Below are 20,284 nucleotides of genomic sequence, written 5' to 3'. Positions count from 1 at the left end.
CTGGGAGAAGGCCGTGGAGATGAGCCCGTGTGGGAAGCCGGCAGTGCTCAAGCCGATTACCTCAGGTGTGGTGCTGAAGCAGAGGGAGATGAGAATTAAAAACTCATCCCAGGTAAATCCAGCAGGGAAAACAGTCCCTGTGAGGAGGAGGAGAGATCCCAGCTGCGCCCCGAAGAGTTGGGATGGAAGAGCACACCCACGCCCTTCCCCCGCGGGGCTTTAGGGGATGTCTCATCCCACTGCTGAGCTCCTCTCCTCCCCGCAGCCGCCTCCTACACGGACAGCTCCGACGACGAGACCTCGCCCCGGGACAAGCAGCAGAAGAACTCCAAGGGCAGCAGCGATTTCTGCGTGAAGAACATCAAACAGGCCGAGTTCGGGCGCCGCGAGATCGAGATCGCCGAGCAGGGTAAGCACCCGAACCCAGCTCCTGCGCGGCTCTTCCTCCTCCCAAATCCTCCTCTGCTGCGGCTCGGGGTGCTGGGCACTTCTTCACCCCGTCCCTGTTGGGATGGAGAAGCTCCTGCGGGGTTTTGTGGGGTTCGAGGTGCTCTGCAGTCAGAGCTGTTCCATGAGATCGGCAGAACAGATGAAATCCACCGCGTGAACGGGACGGTTTTCGTTTAGCTTGATTACCTCCAGAAGGTCAATAGCAAAGGCCAGGCAGGGTTTGGGTGTTGGAGGGATGTTGGAGTGGAGCAGCAAATCCCAAATCCTCACTCCGAAGCAGATTTTCCTGGAGGAGGCAGAAATTTGAACGTAACCGGGAAAAATCCGGAGGGATTTGGGGTCATTTTGACTCCTTTGGGGTTTGCTCTCGAGGCTTTGGCTGTTTCGAAGCTGCCACAGCCCTGCGAGTTTGTGGGAGCGCCGGGCAGGGGCTGGGAAGCGCTGCTGCCTCTTCCTCCTGTGCTCATCCCGCTTCCCATCCCATCCATGGCCTCCTTTTCCCTTTTTCCTTCCAGAAATGCCGGCGCTCATGGCTTTGAGGAAGAGAGCTCAGGGGGAGAAGCCTCTGGCCGGGGCCAAGATCGTGGGCTGCACACACATCACGGCACAGACGGCTGTAAGAGCCCGCCCCAAAACCCCGGCCCCAAAACCCCGCTGCTCATGCCCCAAAACAGAGCCCAGGCAGAGCGAGGAGGGGCTGCCCTTCTCCCCAAAACACGGCACAGGAGGGATTTCTCCTGCCAGCTTTGGGATTTTACCCAGTTCTTGGTTTGCCATCCGCTCAAAGGGTTGCAAAGATGCTTCCATTCCAAAATCGCTTCCTGTGCCCTTTCCTGATGACCCCGATGCTGCCTAAAAACTGATTCAGAGGCCCCTGGGCCTGGGAATGATCCAGTCCTGGAATGGTTTGGGTTGGAAAAGGCCTTAAAAATATCCAGTTCCAACAGGCAGGGACACCTTCCGCTAGACCAGGTTGCTCCAACCTGACTCTGAAGCTTAAACCCAACTTCAGAGACCCCTCCAGAAGCTTAAAACAAATTTCATAGACCCCCCAGAAACTTAAACCCAACTTAAGAGACCCCTCCAGAAGCCTAAACCAAGTTTCACAGTCCCCCCAGAAGCTTAAACCCAACTTAAGAGACCCTTTAGAAACTTAAAACAACTTCAGAGACCCCCCCAGAAGCTTAAACCCAACTTGAGGCCCCTCCAGAAGCCTAAACCAAATTTCATAGACCCTTTAGAAGCTTCAACCCAACTTCAGAGACCCCTCCAAAAGCCTAAACCAAGTTTCACAGACCCCCCCCAGAAGCTTAAACCCAACTTAAGAGACTCCTCCAGAAGCCTAAACCAAATTTCATACACCCTTTAGAAGCTTAAACCCAACTTCAGAGATGCCCCAGAAGCTTAAACCCAACTTAAGAGACCCTCCAGAAGCCTAAACCAAGTTTCAGAGAGCCCCCAGAAGCTTAAACCCAACTTCAGAGACCTTTCAGAAGCTTAACCCACCCTCGGAGCCGCGCAGCAGCGCCTTTCTCACAAGCAGCACCCAAATTCCCGGGTTGTGCCGCTCCCTGAGTGGGTTTTTCCCGTTTTTTCCCGTTTTTTCCCATTTTTTGCAGGTGCTGATGGAGACCCTGGGAGCGCTGGGAGCCCAGTGCCGATGGGCTGCCTGCAACATCTACTCCACCCTCAACGAAGTCGCTGCTGCCCTGGCTGAGAGCGGTAGGGAACGACTTCTCCCTCTTGGCTCCTCCTGGATTTTCCAGGGAATTTTTGCTGCTCCCTCGGTTTCAGCTCATTTTTCACCTCTTTGGGGTTTTTTTTTTCCCCTCTGCATTCGCTTTGGAATAAACCCAAAGTGTAAAATCGATCCTTTCCAGTGCTCTGGAACTCTTGGAATGGAGTTTTGCTTTTTCCCATCCCCCTGGAGTGTAAAAGGATGTGGTAAAGATGTCGTGTGATGAGCCGAAGCTGGAAGTTGTTTTGCTCAGGGAAATGGAGAGAAACTGGATTTAAATGTCACAATTTGGGGCAGAGCTTGGGTGGAAGAGAGAATTCGGGGGGAGGAAGGTAATTCACAGCCCAGGAATTGAGCGTGTGGCTGCTCACCTGGGAAATCCTGGGTAAATCCAGGGGTTCTACCTGGGTAAATCCAGGGGTTTGCCCTAAAAACAGGGATTTTGCCTGGGTAAATCCAGGGATTTTACCTGAGTAAATCCAGGGGTTTTACCTGGATAAGGCCAGGGGTTTACCCTGAAAACAGGGATTTTACCTGGGTAAATCCAGGGGTTCTACCTGGGTAAATCCAGGGGTTTGCCCTAAAAACAGGGATTTTGCCTGGGTAAATCCAGGGATTTTACCTGAGTAAATCCAGGGGTTTTTACCTGGATAAGGCCAGGGGTTTGCCCTAAAAACAGGGATTTTACCTGGATAAGGCCAGGGATTTTATCTGGGTGATGCCATGGTTTTTACCTGGGTAAATCCAGGGGTTTTACCTGGATAGGGCCAGGGGTTTGCCCTAAAAACAGGGATTTTATCTGGATGAGGCCACAGGTTTTAACCCAGGTAAGACCAGGGATTTTACCTGGATAAGGCCAGGGATTTTATCTGGGTGATGCCACGGTTTTTACCTGAGTAAATCCAGGGGTTTTACCTGGATAAGGCCAGGGGTTTACCCTGAAAACAGGGATTTTACCTGGGTAAATCCAGGGCTTCTACCTGGGTAAATCCAGGGATTTTCCCTAAAAACAGGGATTTTGCCTGGGTAAATCCAGGGATTTTACCTGGATAAGGCCAGGGGGTTACCCTGAAAACAAGGATTTTACTGGGTAAATCCAGGGGTTTGCCCTAAAAACAGGGATTTTATCTGGATGAGGCCACAGGTTTTAACCCAGATAAGACCAGGGATTTTACCTGGATAAGACCAGGGATTTTATCTGGGTGATGCCACGGTTTTTACCTGAGTAAATCCAGGGATTTTGCCTGGGTAAATCCAGGGATTTGACCTGGATAAGGTCAGGAATTCTACATAAGTAAATCCAGGGATTTGACCTGGATAAGGTCAGGGATTTTACCTGGCTAAGACCAGGGATTTTACCTTGGCAAATTCAGGAGCTTTACCTGGGTGAGGCCAAAGGTTTTACCTGGATGAAGTCAGGGATTTGCCCTAAAACCAGGGGTTCTACCTGGGTGAGGCCAAGGATTCTACCTGGATAAGACATGGAATTTTACCTGAGTAAATCCAAGGATTTTATCTGGGTAAGACCAGGGATTTCACCTGGTTAAGTCCTGGGCTTTTACCTGGGTGAATCCAGGGATTTTACCTGGGTAAGTCCAGGGAATTCACCTGGCTGAGGCCACAGCTTTGACCACGAGCTCTTGGAGACCCAGCAGAAGCCAAACTCACCGCGTTGCTCGTGGGTCCTGCTCACCAAAGCTGAGTATCCTGCTCACCAAAGCTGAGTAACAACCGCTCACGATCACAATGCATTCAAATCAATTAACACATCAATTAATAAATTGGGGTCCAGGCCGCCTGACAATCCGATCTGCAGGGAAATCCTGATTTGGCAAATAAATCTGGCATTGTTGAGAGCCAGGGGACTCTTTCCTGGGCGAGAGGAAGAGGTGAGGGAGGTTCAAAGCCAATCCCTGTGTGTGCTTTCCACGAGTATCCCCCCAGAGGCGATTCCCAAGGGATCTGCCTGTGCTAACACCCTCTCCCTCCGTGCCCAGGGTTCCCTGTGTTTGCCTGGAAGGGCGAATCCGAGGACGATTTCTGGTGGTGCATCGACCGCTGCGTCAACGTCGAGGGTTGGCAGCCCAACATGGTGAGTTGGGAAACACCTGGGAAGCACCTGGGAAGCTCCCACCTGGAGAGGAGCAGCAGGGAAGGGCACTTAAAGTCTCCTGGATCTTGCCAAGCAAGGCTTTGTTTCACCACCTCACCGCGGGTTTTGGGGTGTTCCGGTTGATTTCTCGGTGTCGTGCTGCAGTTCCATTTTAACCCTCCTGCTAAAAACGGCTCCAAATCTGTGGTTTTCGAGACGAGATTCCATCCTTTTTCACCCTTCAATTCTCACCTTTGGCTGCTGGGATTTCTCAGAACAAAGCCCAGATTTTTCCGTGATTCCCACACTTTAAACCACCCAAACCTCAGGTAACCCAGCCCCTCCTCCGCCGCTCCATCCCGCCCTTGTTTCCAGGGAAAACAGAGAACCTGGAGCTGGGTGAGCAGAACGATTTTCAGCTGTCAGCTGTGCTGTCTCCATCACATTTCCCCAAAGCCTTCGAGCCCTGATCTAAATGAGATGAGAAGCAGTCAAAGGTGGAAGATAAACGTGGATCTCAGTTGGGTTTTTGCCAATCTTGGCTTGTTTGAGGTGAGATTTTGTCCCTTCCAGTCGCTGTCACCTTTAAAAAGAACCGGGAATGTCACAAAATTCCACCCCCGAGGTACCAGACTGAGTCTAGACACGAGAGCAGCTTTTTTCCTGCTCTTTGAGGATTAATTTCCCATCCCAAATGTCACTGTTGGAACAGCCAGCGTTCCAGAAAATGCGGATTTTGCTTTCCCGGGATCTCTTCAGACCTCTTCGTTGTGGGATTGATTTTCACACCTGCTCCTGGAGCACAGAAATCATTGGGGAGAGCACCAGGATCTCTGTTCCCAGAGATTTTGCTGGATTTTGGAGATCTGTGTTTTTAGAGATGAGAAATGGGACGCTGGCTGAAGGGCAGGTGTGAGAAGGATCTTAAAATCGGGGAATCATGGAATGGTTTGGGTTGGAAGGGACCTTAAAGGCCATCCCATTCCACACAGACACCTTCCACCATCCCAGGGAATGTCCAGCCTGGCCTTGGGCACTGCCAGGGATCCGGGGGCAGCCACAGCTGCTCTGGGAATTCCATTCCAGCCCCTCCCCATCCTCATTTTTCCCGTAATTGCTCCTTGTTCCTTGGAAATGGGGCCAGTTCTTGGCCATTCCCATTCTGGGAATCCTTCATGGGAGGGTTCTGGGAATTCTGACCTTCGGGGGAGGGCTCTGCCTGGGCAGGGATGGATCAGAAAGGGGGTTTTTTTTCTGAAAAAGATGGAATCTGAGAGGTTTCCTTCATGGAAGAGCCTCTCCAGGGATTTTCTCCTGGAGAAGAGATGACTCGGAAGGGCTGAGGGAGGGAGGAGGGAGTTGGTGACCTGGAGAGAAGCTCCCACCGAGGCTCACGCCTGAAACAGCTGCTTTTCTCTAGGAAAAATGATTTCCAGCTCAAATAAAGTGGTTTTTCCCAAAAAACAAAAAAAAAAAAACAAACCACCAAAACTAGCTGGAAGAACAGGAATGAGGGCAAAGAGCCTGCCCGAAGCTGGGAAAGCTGCAGGAATGTGGGACAGGCTGTGCCCTTGGATGTCTGGAGCTGCCACACCAAGGTGACCTCCCCACAAAACCCGGCCCCCGCAGGGCTCTGCTCAGGGGCTTCCATCCCCTGCTCTCCCAGGAAAGGGGAAGCTGCCAGGGGCTGGGATTCTCTCTGGGGAGGAGGATGAAGCGCTCCATTAAACGGGGATTCATGGAATGAAGACGTCCTGGGAGCCAGGCAGGCGGATTCCGAATTCCTCCTCCCTGGCTGGCCCAGGAGAGCTCCCAGTCCCACTTAACCCTTCCCTGCCTGCGCTTCCCAGCCCGTGGATGGGATGTGGAGCCGGGAATGGATTCCCTGGAGCCTCCAGGGCCGGCTGCTGGGCTCTGGCAGGACAGCCTGTGCTTCCCAGGCGTTGGGGAGGAGCAGCTGCTCCCTGGCGGCAGCGGCAGCGGAACATCCGGCAGTTCCGAGAGGAGAAGGTGGGAGTGGAACACGGCGTTTCCAAGGAGCTCTGTGCCCGTGGATGGCTCCACAAAGGCCCAGGCAGAGCTCGGGAATGTCACCTGTGCCAGGAGGGGAGTGGTCCCTTCTCCTGGGAAGGCTCCAGAGGGTCCCTGCCGAGCTCCGCCCACGGCAAATGAGCGGAGACGCTTCCGCCCAGGGTTGGGATTTTGGGACACCCAAAATGCCCAGAATCCCTGTGAGCCACGTCCTTAAACTCTTGGCTGCTGTGGGATGGGGATAATCTGGGAGACGCTTCAGGGCAGGGCCCCTTTGCGGGCCTTAGCACAGAGCTGTGGGTGCAGGGAATCCCTGAACCCTCCCCGGCACCCCCTCGGGAAGGGATCGCGGCCGAGCGGGCTCTGGCCGGGGATGAGGGGGATGAGGGGGATGATGGAGTGAGGAGTCCTTGACCTCGGTGTGTGGGATATGGAAAGAGGAGGAGGAGGAGGAAAAGGAGGAGGAAGAGGAAAAAGAAGAGGAGGAGGAGAAGGAAGAAAAGGAAGAGGAGGAGGAGGAGAAGGAGGAGGAGGAGGAGGAGAAGGAGAAGGAGGAAGAGGAGGAGGAGAAGGAGAAGGAGGAGGAGAAGAAGAAGGAGAAGAGGAGGAGGAGGAGGAGGAGGAAGCAGTGAGAAGTCTTTGACTTTGGTGTAGGGAATGTGGAAAGAGTGGGATGATGATGAGGATGATGATGATGATGCAGTGAGAAGTCTTCGATGTCAGTGTATGGAATATGCAAGGATGAGGATGGTGATGGTGGTGGTGGTGACTCTGAGGATGATGGTGATGGTGATGATGGGGAAGATGATGATGATGATGATGACTGAGGATGATGATGATGATGATGGTGGCCGTTGTGCTCTCACCCTGTGCAGGCCCTGGGCTCCTCCCCTGCCCTGGGTGACATCTGCTCCCTGTTTTCTCTGGATTCCATCGGGGTTCCCACACTTCCCGCCCTGCCCGGGCCCTCCTGAGGGCAGGAGCACTTGGCAAAACCCACGTTTGGGTTTCTCCCTTCCCTTGTGTCTTGTCTCCTTCAGGGGCTCCCTCTGAGCCCAGCCCCTTCCTTGGGTGCCATTCCAGATGTTCCCATACATGTAAGGCTGGAGAAGCTCTTGGACACCTCTTTTCCCTGGAATTCGGAGGTTTCTGGGGCTGTTTTCCTGCCTGCCCTTCCCAGGGCTGTTTTCCAGAGGGCCTCTCCTTGCTCACCCCGAGGTTTTTATTCCAGCAGTGGCTCCGTGGCTTCCTGCCCGGCCCCGGGTGACTCCGTGGTGGTTTTCATTGCAGATCCTGGATGATGGGGGAGATCTCACCCACTGGATCTACAAGAAATACCCCAACATGTTCAAGAAGATCAAGGGGATTGTGGAGGAGAGCGTCACCGGGGTCCACAGGTAACGGGGCAGGCTGCAGGAATTTGGGACAAAAGCTGGGTCCCCTCAGCTCAGCTCAGTGTTGGACCTCCAGCACCTCATTTTTCCCATGGAAACTGCTTTAAATCCCGAGCAAGAGACCTGGAGCTGCTGCTCGGAGCTCCCAGTGAGCAGCAGGAGCCCCTCCCGAGCATTCTGTGGGTGGGAGGGTGCTCCAGGTGTTCTCCCCCTGTGGGGTGGGAGGAGAGGCTCTCACTTCGTGTGGGAGATGGAAGAGGAAGGGCTGAGGAGGGGAGGGCTGTGGAGGAAGCCGAGAGCACAGTCCTGACCAAAATCCGTGGGAAGAAGTGAGATTTGGGAAGAGGAACTGAGTCACTTTCTGGGGAAGGGAGAACCTCAGAGATGAGTGAGTGAAATCCCTCGGGCCCTGGCAGGAGCAGAGCTGGGACAGGAGCAGCGGCACTGAGGGTTGGGAGGTGTCGGAGGTGCTTTTCCATGGAATGAATCCCGTCCCAGGTGCCAGGAAACGGAGAACTGAGGAGAGCAGCAGCTCTTTGCTGTGTTTTTGTGGGGGGAAAGAGCTGGATGAGAGCGTGGCCAGAGGCTCAGGCAGCTCCTGAAACAGGGAAATGAAAGATTTGCAACAGGGAAGTGGCTCCAGGTCTGCAGCCGGTGGGGTCGGGAGAAGGACTGGTGATACTTTTAGGATCCGAAATCCCAGTGTGGGCAGAAGGGATTTCCAAAGGCGGCTTCTCCTTCCCAAGGGCTGGAGCAGGGACAGGATTTTCAGACTCTCTCACAGCTGCAGTGGGGTGTTTAAATTCCTTTTCAGTGGTTTTCCTGCTGTGGGGAGCTGAGTCCATGCCCAGGAGCCGAGAGCAGGGGGATGTTGGGGAGCTGGAGGGGAGAAGCTCCAGGGAGAGCTGAGAGCCCCTGGCAGGGCCTGAAGGGGCTCCAGGAGAGCTGCAGAGGGACTGGGAACAAGGCATGGAGGGCCAGGAGCCAGGGAATGGCTTCCCAGTGCCAGAGGGCAGGGCTGGATGGGAGACTGGGAATTGGGAATTGCTGGCTGGGAGGGTGGGCAGGGGCTGGAATGGAATTCCCAGAGCAGCTGGGGCTGCCCCTGGATCCCTGGCAGTGCCCAAGGCCAGGCTGGACACTGGGACAGTGGGAGGTGTCCCTGCCCACGGCCAGGATGATCTTTAAGGCCCTTTCCAGCCCAAACCCCGCAGCCGAGTGCAGGGAAACGTTCCCCATGGATCACCTGCTTGTTCCACGCCCGTGCCAGGCTGTACCAGCTGTCCAAGGCGGGGAAGCTCTGCGTGCCAGCCATGAACGTGAACGACTCCGTGACCAAGCAGAAGTTTGACAACCTCTACTGCTGCCGGGAGTCCATCCTGGACGGGTGCGTGGGGGAACGGGGCAGGAATTCCCGCAGGGATCGGCATCCAGGGCTCTGCTCTGCTGCCACCAGGATCATTTCGGCTCAGTTTGGGTCAGAGCAGAATAAAGCCCTGTCCCTGTCCTGTCCCTGTCCCCTCTGTGGCACCGGGATAGAAGCTGCCTGTGTCCGTGGTGTGGCTCGAGAGCTGCTCCAGCACAGCGTTCCTGCTCTTTCTCCTTCCCCGTCGGATCCCCAGCGCTCCTCCCTTGGCTCTCTTCATTCCCTTTATTTGGCTGGAATTGGGGTCGGTGTCCGTGTCCTTCCACCCCCAAATCCCATCAGGGCCGAGTGGGGCTGGGACAGGTTCTGTCCCTGTTGTGACACGATCCATGACAATCCATGGATTTGGGATGAGTGGCAGCATCTTCTGAGGAACGGGGAGCAACAATGGGAATAAAGAGGGGGGTGGAACATGGGAACAGAATTCCCAGAGAAGCTGTGGCTGCTCCATCCCTGGAAGTGTCCAAGGCCAGGCTGGAGCAACCTGGGATAGTGGGAGGTGTCCCAGCCCATGGGATGGGATGGATGGATGGATGGGATGGGGTGGGGTGGGATGGGATGGATGGGGTGGGATGGGGTGGGGTGGGATGGGGTGGGGTGGGGTGGGATGGATGGGATGGGATGGAATGGGATCCATGGGATGGGATGGGATGGGATGGGATGGGATGGGATGGGATGGGATGGGATGGGATGGGATGGGATGGATGGGATGGGATGGGATGGGATGGGATGGGATGGGATGGGATGGGATGGGATGGGATGGGATGGGATGGGATGGATGGGATGGGATGGGATGAGATGGGATGGATGGGATGGATGGGATGGGGTGGGATTTAAGGCCCTTTCCAACCCAAACCATCCTGGGATTCCATGGAAACTCCTTGGGGGTAAATTGGGATTCAGGTTCAGTCTGGCCCAGGAATTGAGAACGGGGTCGAGGGAGATGAGAGCAGAGGTGCCTTCAACCTGCCGTGGGCTGGAGCTGAATTCCTTGGAAAAGTGGGGGAATTTCACCTTCCCTGCACTGCTAACCTATTTACTCCGGAGCTGAAAATAGCCTGGAATGTAGGACAGTCTCAGGGAGAGAGCAGAAGGAAACCCAGAGGAAGGGGGGATAAACTCTGGGATTCTGGCAAGGAATTCCCACTGCCCTGCTGCCCCCGGGGCTCCTCCTGGGGGGCATCTGGAGCTGACAACAAAAATCCAGATAAAAGGAATTTTGGAGAGGATTTTCAATATTTTGGGAGTATCAAAACAAAAGTAAATGAATAAAAAGCAGCAAAAAAAAAAAAAAGGCTCCAAACCCAAATTCCACCCTTTTTGTTGGAAGGACAAAAGAACCTCCACCCTTCCAAAAAGAAAAGGGAGATTTTTAGGAGCTTTTTGGGTTTTCTCTCCCCCTGGAATTTCTGTGTGTGCTCAGGGGTGCAGGATCCAGCTGTGAATCCGTCCTTGGAGCAGCTCTTGGTGCTGGGCTTTAATTCTGGGCGTTAATTGTGGGTTTTTTTTCCTTTTTCTCAGCCTCAAGAGGACCACGGACATGATGTTCGGGGGGAAGCAGGTGGTGGTGTGTGGCTATGGGGAGGTAAGGGGCCCAATTTTCCCACTTTTCCCATTGGGAATTCCTTGGCACAGCTTCATCCACCCTCAGGCCTTTGCTCTGCACCTGCAGGAGCCTCCAGACCTCAGGGGTTTGCCAAAAACTGGAAGTTTTCTTCATTTTCGGGCTATTTCCTTATTATTAAAGAGATGCCAAAGCTGAATCTTTAAAAAAAACCCTGCATTAAATATTCTGAGCATCTCGAGTATCTGGGTATTGGTGTGCCCAGATATTGATACAACACCGATTTGTGTCCTTTTAATGCCGTATTTAATCCGATATCACCGAAATCAGAGGTTCTGCAGAAGTTCTGGGCATTGCAGTGAGGTCCAGAGAGAATTAATCCGGGTTTCTCCCTTCACCCACCCTCTCTCCACACGGGAATATTCCCCATTCCCAGTTTTTCTCACACCAGTTGCTGTGGGTGCACTGCTGGGGTTGTTTTAATGTCCAAGCAGCTGGAATGGGTCCGTTTTTCCTGCTGTAATCCCATTTTTGGGAACTTTCGCTCGTCTAACCTGGGTCCCCTGCACTGCCCGTGCCAGGCAAAGGTTAAAGCTCGTTAACCCTCCGAGGTTAATTACCCTTAAAGCTTCCTGAGTGGAGCAAACGTTTACACGAGCCTCTGAAACTTTCCCTGGGATTATTGGAATCTCTTGTGGTGGTGCATTCCAGACCCCGGGGTGTTTTGGGGGGGAAAAATAATCCCTGGGACCAAAACCATTGGGAGTTTTAGCGCCTCTCTTCCCTAAGCCAGGCCTGAGTCTCAGATGGCTCCAAATGCAGGAATTCCACGCACAGAGACGGAGTTTAATCGCCCCCAGAGGGCTCGGAAGGGGCTGGCAGGAGTCTCCCGGAGCTGTGCATCCCTCGGGAGCTCCGGGCCCGGCCCTGTCTCCTGCTGGGCTTTCCCCTTGCAGGTTGGGAAGGGCTGCTGTGCCGCCCTCAAGGCCATGGGCTCCATCGTCTACGTGACCGAGATCGACCCCATCTGCGCCCTCCAGGCCTGGTAAGGGCTCACCCGGCCCCGAATCCTCCTGTTTCCCGGGAAAGCCACGGCCAGAACCCAAAGGGATTCCCTGCACCCGCAGCTCTGTCCTTAGGGGGCCTGCCCTGAAGCATTTCCCAGATGATCCCGTCCCACAGCAGCCGGGATTTTGGGAATGAGCTGCTCCCTTGGAGTCGGAGCCGGCTGTCCCAGGGCTGTGCCCACACCTCACTCCTCGCAGAGCCCTCCCTGAGATCCGACCTCCTGCCCTCCAGGCACAGCCGGGTTTGGATGCTGCTTCTGCATCCCAAGGGGATCCCAAAACCTCCCAGAGCCTCCCTAAACCCTCAGCCTGCTCCTCCCCAGCTCCTCCAAAGGTTATTGTGGTGAGAGGACTAACGAGCCCTGTTCAATTAGCAGAGCTGATGAACTTTTGGGGTTGCTCTGTGACCTTCATCCATCCTTAACTGGGAATTTGGTGCTTTCCAGCACCAAATCCCTCCCCTGACTCTGCACGAGGCAGCAGCACATGGCCCCTCTCAGAAGGAGTTTGCAGTGGAGAAAAAGCTCAGGAAATGGGGACATGCAGCAGGAAGAAAAAAAAAAAAGACCTTTTTTTTATAGTAACTCCGATTTTGCAGCTTGTGAGAGCCACGGGAAGGAGCTCTGGGGAGGATTGACAACAAATCCCAAAAAAACACACCCTGCCCTTGTTATCCCTGAGCTCACCTCGCTGGGGAAGGCAGGGCTGAGTGCTCAGCACCTCTCAGGGCTCTGCAGGTGCCTAAATATGGATGGCGGGGTTGATGAGAGGCATCTGCAGCTTTGGGGCGTTTTTTAGGATGCTCTAAATCCATCCCAACCTGGATTCCACAGCTCCTGGAGGTTCCTTGCAGGAGGAACAGCTCTAAAAACCCCTCTGGGTTGAGAATTGGGGATTGCAGATGAGAAGGCCTTGACAGGACACGGGAAACCCCCAAATCCCCTTTTCACTTCTCCTCACAACAGTCCCAGACCCTCCAGGTTGACCCCAGACTCTCCCAGGGGCTCGGTGACCCTTCAGGAAGTTAAAATTGGGGTCTTGGGATCACTTTTTCCCCGTTTTTCCTGTCAGCATGGACGGATTCCGGCTGGTGAAGCTCAACGAAGTCATCAGACAGGTCGACATCGTCATCACCTGCACGGGTACGGGGCAGCAGGGCGGGAAATGGGGGATCCCACCCCAAAATGGGCCCCATCCCCAGCCTTGTCCTGAGGGAAAGCCCCAAAGGTGGGAGGGGGGTGTTCATTGGGGATTTTGGTGCCTGCAGGGAACAAGAACGTGGTGACCAGGGAACATCTGGACAGGATGAAGAACAGCTGCATCGTCTGCAACATGGGGCACTCCAACACCGAGATCGACGTGGTGAGCGCGGGGAGCGGGGTTTGGGGTCATGGGGTTTGGGGTCATGAGGTTTGGGGTGACGGGGTTTGGGGTGACGGGGTTTGAAGTGACGGGGTTTGGGGTAATCCTGTTTTGAGGTGATGGTGCTTTGGGGTTACAGTGTTTGGGATGATGGTGCTTTGGAGCAACTCTTGTAGGGTCGCAGTGATTTGGGGTAATGGTGCTTTGGGCTTTGGGGTGATGGTGCTTTGGGGTGACCATTCTGGGGGTGATGGTACTTTGAGTGACAGTGTTTGGGGTGACGGTGCTTTGGGGTGATGCTGCTCTGTCTGTCCTGAGGAAGCCCCTGGAGGAGATAAAATCCATCACTCCCCATGCCTTAGATGTGTCCCAGTCCCTCCTTCATCCCGAGGGATCCGAGGAGTGGGATGGGCTGGTCCAGCATCCCGAGCAGGGCCTGCTGCCCCCGGCCTCAGCCTTCCCTCGGGAGCTGGGAATCCCTCTCCAGCCCAGTTTGGTGTCACTGCACCGTCAGGCCCAGCCAGGAGTCCCAAAAGCTGAGCAGAAATCCAGGAGAGCCTCGCCTGGAGAATTCCCAAGAATTCCCGTGGGTTTGAAGGCATTTTCTGGGCTGGAAGGAGCGGCTGCAGCCCTGCAGGGTTCAGCTGGTGGCCGTGAATCCTCCCCACCAGATCCTGAACAATCATTTCTGGGGCTTTGATGTGTTGCGATAACAAAACCAGTCCAGGTTACGATTATTCACAAAGGTCTCCCTGGTCTGGGATTGGGATGGGATCCAGGGGAGACGACAATCCCAGGACACTGGCAGGGTTGGTGCCTCCTTTCCTCCCCTTTCTGTGGTTCTGGGGTTGCTCTGCTGCTGCTGTAACGTTTTGACCCCATTTCCAGGCCAGCCTGCGCACGCCCGAGCTCACCTGGGAGCGGGTGAGGTCCCAGGTGGATCACGTCATCTGGCCCGACGGGAAGAGAATCGTGCTGCTGGCAGAGGTGAGCGAGCGGCTGGAGCAGCAGGAACTGCAGCTCAGGGGTCCCTCTGGCTGGAATTTGGCTCATGGAATCATGGAATCACAGAATTGTTGAGGTTGGAAAAGGACTCTGAGGCCATTGAGTCCAACCGTTCCCAGCACTGCCAAGGCCACGTCCCCAAGTGCCACATCCACACCTTTTAAATCCCTCCAGGGATGGGCACTCCAAACCTCCCTGGGCAGCTGTGCCAGTGCCTGACCACCCTTTCCATGGAGGAATTTTCCCTAAAATCCACCCTGCCCCTCCCCTGGCCCAGCCTGAGGCCATTCCCTCTCCTGTCCCTGTTCCCTGGCAGCAGAGCCCGACCCCCCCGGCTGCCCCCTCCTGTCAGGGACTTGTGCAGAGCCACAAGGTCCCTGCTGAGTTCCTGGGACAAAGAAAAGCTCCCATTTTTAGTTTATCCCACTCCAGGGTATCTCCCACAGGGAGATTTCCACTTCCTAAGGGCAGCCACACCTTGGGGCTCAGTGCAGGTGACAAACAGCTGGGACACGTTGCTCCTGTGGTTCCTGTCCCTCCTGTGGGGTCACAAACTGGGTGTGGTGCCGTGTTAACAACCAGCTCTTGCTTCCCAGGGCCGCCTGCTGAACCTGAGCTGCTCCACCGTCCCCACCTTCGTCCTGTCCATCACGGCCACCACACAGGTGAGGAGGCCTTGGGCTGGGCCGGAGCAGGACCTGCTCTGAGGGACAGCAGTGACTGACCGAGTGTCCTCTCCCCAGGCCTTGGCTCTGATAGAGCTGTACAACGCTCCCGAGGGCCGCTACAAGCAGGACGTGTACTTGCTGCCTAAGAAAATGGGTAACGACCTTCCCGCTGTGGGTTTGGGGATGGAACAGCTGGGAGGTGGCACTGGGCCAAGCTGTGTCACTGTCACAGCTGGGAGGTGGCACTGGCCCAAGCTCAGGGGCTTCCAGCAGCTCCTTCCCGCTGGCTCTGGGCTCGCCGCTGCTTTCCCGTCCCACCTGTGGGAAGCGGGGATGCCTCCCGGTGCAGGGGGCTTCCCATGGGGCTGCTGCCGGTGCCAGCAGCTCCCCCAGCAGAGCCCCCTCCTGAGGGCACGGCCACACTGAGCACGCTTTGGCTGCAGAATGGGCTCTTTGGCGGCCCTGGGGTTTCTTGAGGCGGGGGTGGCTTGTCCTGATCTCAGGGGCGAGGTGCCACCTGCCAGAGATGTCAGGTGGGTTCTGCCTCAGCCCGGGGGACTCGCTGTCGTGGCCTCCCCCGTTGTGACGAGCTCTGGACTCCTTTCCCACCCCAGACGAGTACGTGGCCAGCCTGCACCTGCCGACGTTCGACGCGCACCTGACGGAGCTGACGGACGAGCAGGCCAAGTACCTGGGGCTCAACAAGAACGGACCCTTCAAACCCAACTACTACAGGTGCCCTCCGAGCCCTCAGCTCGTCCTGGTGCCCTCCCAGCCCTCTGCTCCTGCCCCGACCTGGGGGACGCCTGTGGCAGCAGAGGGGACGGGGTTTAACCCCGCCGGTCCCCTGAGAAGATTCCAAGGGCTTTGCTCAGTCCCACTGCAGGCAGCAGGAAGGGGATGGTGCAGTTGGAGCCGTGACAGGAGCCTTTGGCAGGACAGGAGCCCTTTGTGCGTGGCAGCAGCTGTCACCCAGACGTGGCAGATGCCAGCGCGATGCCACCGGCTCAGCAGCAGCTTTATTTTTAAAGTTTGGCGGAGGATGAGGTGGCACAGAGCGGCCTCAGCCCCGGAGCTGCTCCCACAGGCTCAGCTCCGCGGCTCCTTCCTGAGCACGGGCTGGGCAGATCCCCAAAAATAATTGCAAGTTTCAGTAGGAGCCCCTGGATCCCTTCCCTTTCCACATTTTTAGCCAGCACTGCCATGAATTTACAGCGTGAAAATGAAATGGTTTTGCACAGACGTGGATCAGCCTGGGAGGGTGAAGCCCAGATCCTTTTCCTGCAGGAAGAGGGATTTTCTTGGCAGGCAGAGAGAGCAGCACTGCACCAGAACACTCCCGGTTTGGGGATTACTGGGTTTCCCCAGATCCTGAGCTTTCTTCCCTGCGCAATCCTGGTGCTTCCCCATGGCCATGGAGGAATTCCCTCTGGTTCAGTTCTCTCTGCCTGGTTTCGGGGTCTGGCGTGGCCCAGCCTTGTGGGAAGCGAGGTTTGTCCCATGCACGGAGAGGTCGGGATCCGTTGAGGGTCACAGGGAATTCCCTGCACTGAGGGGCAGCCACGACCCCTCAAACTTCCCGTGGGCACCTCAGAGGCGACGAGGACCGAGTCCCTTCCTCAGCCAGTTCTGTCCTTGGCATCTCCCCCTCCCAAAATCCTCCGTGGTGATGCCGGGGCAGCTTCTCATCCCTTCCCCAGCCACTCACCAAACCCCATTTTTCTTCTTTTCGCAGATACTGAGTTCTTGCCGCTGCATCCCGGAGAATCGTGAGGAACAGCAACAACCACCCGAGTCTTTCTCAACTACTGTACAGGATGAAACCGCGCAAGCTTCCCACGCTAGAGCCGGGCTTGCTGCCATAGTCGACAGTGTGTTTTAGGTTATTTATTTATTAAATTAGAATACTGTTCATGTGGCCTCTGCCACTGGTGTTCGTCCTGCCGCGGGACTGGGAGACGCTGGATTTTCTTTCCGTTTCTTTCATTTTTCTCTTTGGGTTCGTTCCTTTTCGGGGCTGGGAGGACGGGGAAGGCGAGGAGGAAGCTGCTGGAATCGAGCCGTGGAATAGTCCCTTATCCCTGCTCACCCGCCGCGCACGGCGGGAGCCGCGGGCCCCGGCCTGGCAGTCCTTGGTTTCCTCCACACCCCAGCGCTTCTCCAGCGGCGCAGGATGCCGGCACCGGGGGAATCACTCTGGCTGTTTGACAGCGAAGCCAAAATCCTCGTTGGCTCCAGGCACTGCCGCCCAGCCGGGAGCCGCCACAGGAATCTGGCTGGAGAAGCCTCTCCGTGTGCCATGGAAGTGCCCAGGGCCGTGCCCAGCCGAGGAACCTCGCCTTAGCACTGCCCGGAGCTGTGCCCAAGGGTCCGGCACCGGCCGGGGAGAGCCCCGAGCGCGCAGAGGAGCCGGGCCCGGCGCCGCTCCGTTGGCCGCAGCCCCGCGGTGTTTTCCTGCTGCTTTCGTTCCGAGTGCCAAGCTCTATGGATCAACCAAAGGTCGTGTTCCCGGTGGGGCCGGGGCAGCCCCGCCCGCCCGCGCTGCTGGAAGGGCCTCGCCCACTGATGCTGCTCACGTGCCCGGCAGCTCTTCCCGCGCCAAGCAGAGCTCGCCGGCCGTCGCGGCTGGGAGGACCCAGGTTCACGCCAGGTCCTTCTCCAGCTGAATTTCAGTCCTCATTGGAAATGTTTGGAGTTTATTTTCTGGTCATATTTGTATGAATCCGGAAATCCCCTTTGGAATGTATGAGACGTCCGCCGGAGTGACCCCCACGGATTCTGTGCGAGGGGAGAGTTCAGCGTCACTACAACCCTTTGGTCACCTTGAATCTCGATGTGTCAGAGCTGATGGAGAACAAATTTGCCAGAGTTTTATCCCAGGATGTCCCACCTGAGCACAGGACAGCGTGACCCTTACCAAGGTGACTTCCCGAGTCCCGGTGTCTCACCGGAGTCGCTTCTATCCCTCATGTGGAGAACGTGATCCTTCTACAATAAAACTGCCCAGCCCCGAGAGCACAGAAGCCTTTGTCCTCCCTGTGTGGTTCCCAAGTCTCTCATGGGCTGCAGATCCGTGTTTTGTCCTCCTGGGCTTCTTTGCCATCATGAAGAACTTTTGTGGCAGCTCGTTCACGCACAAGGAAGGGAGAACGGAGGAAATACAGCCTCAAGTCCTTCCCACGGCTCTTGGGAGATTTGGAGTCAGGTTGACCACAAGCCGCTTGTCTCCAGAACAAACGTTCCCGTGTGCTGCCTTATTCCAAGTTTCTCTTTGAAATCTCTCAAAACCTGGAAGGAAAACCTTGAGAAGACCTCAAGGAACCCTCGAGGAAGCCTTGAGGAGACCTTGGGAAGGCGTCGGAGCTTTGAGAAGGCTTTGAGGAGACCTTCAGGCTTTGAGAAGCTTCCGCGCAGACTGATCACTAACCACAGACTTGAAATGATCTCTGCTCATTGATTTTACCAGATCCTGAGAATTTTTGGCAAGAGTCCCCTGAGCTATTTGAAATGTCACGTTCAGGTCTTTCTCCCCGAGCTGGATCCCGGTCCGTGTCAGCCCCCGTTGTTCTCTGGAGAGCGTGGGAGCTGCTCCTGGCCCGGCTGAGACGCGGCTGTGGGGTCTCTGGGGCAGAGCAGCTCTGGGAAGAACGGGAATCCCAACCCAACCCAGCCACAGCCGCTTCCACCCTGGGAAAGCCCCGCTCAGCCCCGACCCCAGTGCAGCCCCAGAGCCACGTCCCGCCCCGTGCCTGTCGCTCGTGCCGCACACGGCACTGCTCTGCCTGGCCCCGGATCCCTTCGTGCCCAGTTTTCATCCCGTTTTATCTTCCAGGTAGATTGGAAGGGAAAAAAATATATATATATTAATAATAAAATCCCAACCGGCTTTTCCCACCTCGATTTTTAAAGCTCTTCTCCATGTTCTGCTTCTCCTGTAAAAGCTTTTTGGCTCGCTTGGCTTTTTTCCTAATCAACCTGGAATCATATCCTATGATCATCTCTAAATTAAACGTGTAATGGGGTTTGGTTTCTTTCTCTTTTTTTTTTTTTTTTTTTTAATGTAACAGATTTTTCAAGACAGGAAAAAGGAGATTTTAGGTAACACCAGCAAAATCGTATAAAGGAAATTAATTCTGTTCTGAACTTTAGAGATAATGAGACAAAACCCATCATCAGCAGTGAGGAAACGAAAACGTCGCAACCGTAACATTTCAAAAGGATGTTTTAAATATTAATGTCTGAGTGATTGTATTAGATCAGCAATAAAGACTCTGTAATCTCAAAACACAAATAAAACATTGGAAAACTCAGCTTCTCCCGAGCATCCTTGGGGTCAGGCGGGGGCAGACCAGGATTTTGGGGCAGGGGGGGACAGGGAGGGGTCAGGGATGGTGGTGGGATGGGGGGAGGTTGTCCCCAAAGCCGTGGCCTCGAGTTCCCACCGTGTCCAGATAATTCCAGCTGGGGAAGCGGCTCCGGGGCCAAGTCCTTGAGGCAGCTGGAGCTGTTTGGGCTCCTGGGCTGGTGCGTCCTTGGGAAGCGGTGCCGGCACAATCCCGGTATCTCCTTTGGAACAATCCCGGTATCTCCTCTGGAACAATCCCGGTATCTCCTCTGGAACAATCCCGGTATCTCCTCTGGAACCATCCCGGTATCTCCTCTGCTGGGGCAGCCAAGGGAAATCCTGACCCAAACCCTTGGGGTTTCCAGCTTTCCAGAGGCTGTGAGGGGATGTGGGACCCGAGCGGCACCGAGATGGGGCATCCGGTACCTCCCCAGCCACAATCCTGCACAGTCACCCCCAAAAACAACTGCCCCCCATACTGGGTGTGGGAATGGGAATCCTGCTCTCTCTCACTCCTGCTCCAGGGCCCTGGGAGCTGCTTGGGAACAACATGGGGATAACGGGGTTCGGACAGCACGACTCACCGGGTGATTCTGGGGGTGCCTTGGGGATGGGAACCCCCCGGCCCTGCGTGTACTGGGGCAGCTGCAGCCCCACAGGTGCCCCCTTGCCACCCCATGGGCACCTGTGACACCACCAGCTCCCGCCCTGCTGCCCCCGTTCAGCGCTCCAGGGACACCCCATAACCCCTCCTTCCCCAGCATTCCGTACCCCCAGCACCCCAGGGACACCCCATAACCCCTCCTTCCCCAGCATTCCGTACCCCCAGCACCCCAGGGACACCCCATAACCCCTCCTTCCCCAGCATTCCGTACCCCCAGCACCCCAGGGACACCCCATAACCCCTCCTTCCCCAGCATTCCGTGCTCGCAGCACCCCAGGGACACCCCATAACCCCTCCTTCCCCAGCATTCCGTACCCCCAGCACCCCAGGGACACCCCATAACCCCTCCTTCCCCAGCATTCCGTACCCCCAGCACCCCAGGGACACCCCATAACCCCTCCGTCCCCAGCATTCCGTACCCCCAGCACCCCAGGGACACCCCATAACCCCTCCTTCCCCAGCATTCCGTACCCCCAGC

The 20,284-nt window shown here is 55.8% G+C and overlaps 1 protein-coding gene and 1 long non-coding RNA gene across 2 annotated transcripts in view; one reads left to right on the top strand and one right to left on the bottom strand.

Annotated features, from left to right (window-relative positions):
- AHCYL2 (adenosylhomocysteinase like 2) overlaps positions 1 to 19,107 on the top strand; it is an 83,589-nt gene extending 64,482 nt beyond the window's left edge. Inside the window, 15 exon segments of the mRNA XM_048300564.1 lie at positions 266 to 409; positions 966 to 1,066; positions 2,070 to 2,172; positions 4,186 to 4,280; positions 7,602 to 7,708; positions 8,976 to 9,092; positions 10,653 to 10,716; positions 11,652 to 11,740; positions 12,834 to 12,904; positions 13,030 to 13,124; positions 14,013 to 14,111; positions 14,726 to 14,794; positions 14,873 to 14,951; positions 15,412 to 15,532; positions 16,533 to 19,107. Coding sequence (XP_048156521.1) covers positions 266 to 409; positions 966 to 1,066; positions 2,070 to 2,172; positions 4,186 to 4,280; positions 7,602 to 7,708; positions 8,976 to 9,092; positions 10,653 to 10,716; positions 11,652 to 11,740; positions 12,834 to 12,904; positions 13,030 to 13,124; positions 14,013 to 14,111; positions 14,726 to 14,794; positions 14,873 to 14,951; positions 15,412 to 15,532; positions 16,533 to 16,539 — 1,361 coding nt within the window. The 3' untranslated portion in view covers positions 16,540 to 19,107.
- Positions 19,029 to 19,890, bottom strand: LOC125324555. The gene is made up of 2 exons (XR_007203032.1): positions 19,727 to 19,890; positions 19,029 to 19,457 (listed from the first exon to the last, which is right to left on the bottom strand). It is a non-coding gene; the product is annotated as an uncharacterized LOC125324555 (long non-coding RNA).
- Between the last annotated feature and the right edge of the window lie 394 nt (positions 19,891 to 20,284).

The sequence above is a fragment of the Corvus hawaiiensis genome, chromosome 4 (genome assembly GCF_020740725.1).
Source record: "Corvus hawaiiensis isolate bCorHaw1 chromosome 4, bCorHaw1.pri.cur, whole genome shotgun sequence".
NCBI lineage: Eukaryota > Metazoa > Chordata > Aves > Passeriformes > Corvidae > Corvus > Corvus hawaiiensis.
The sequence above is the reverse complement of the archived record's forward strand: the minus strand, read 5'-3'. Positions and strand labels throughout refer to the sequence as shown.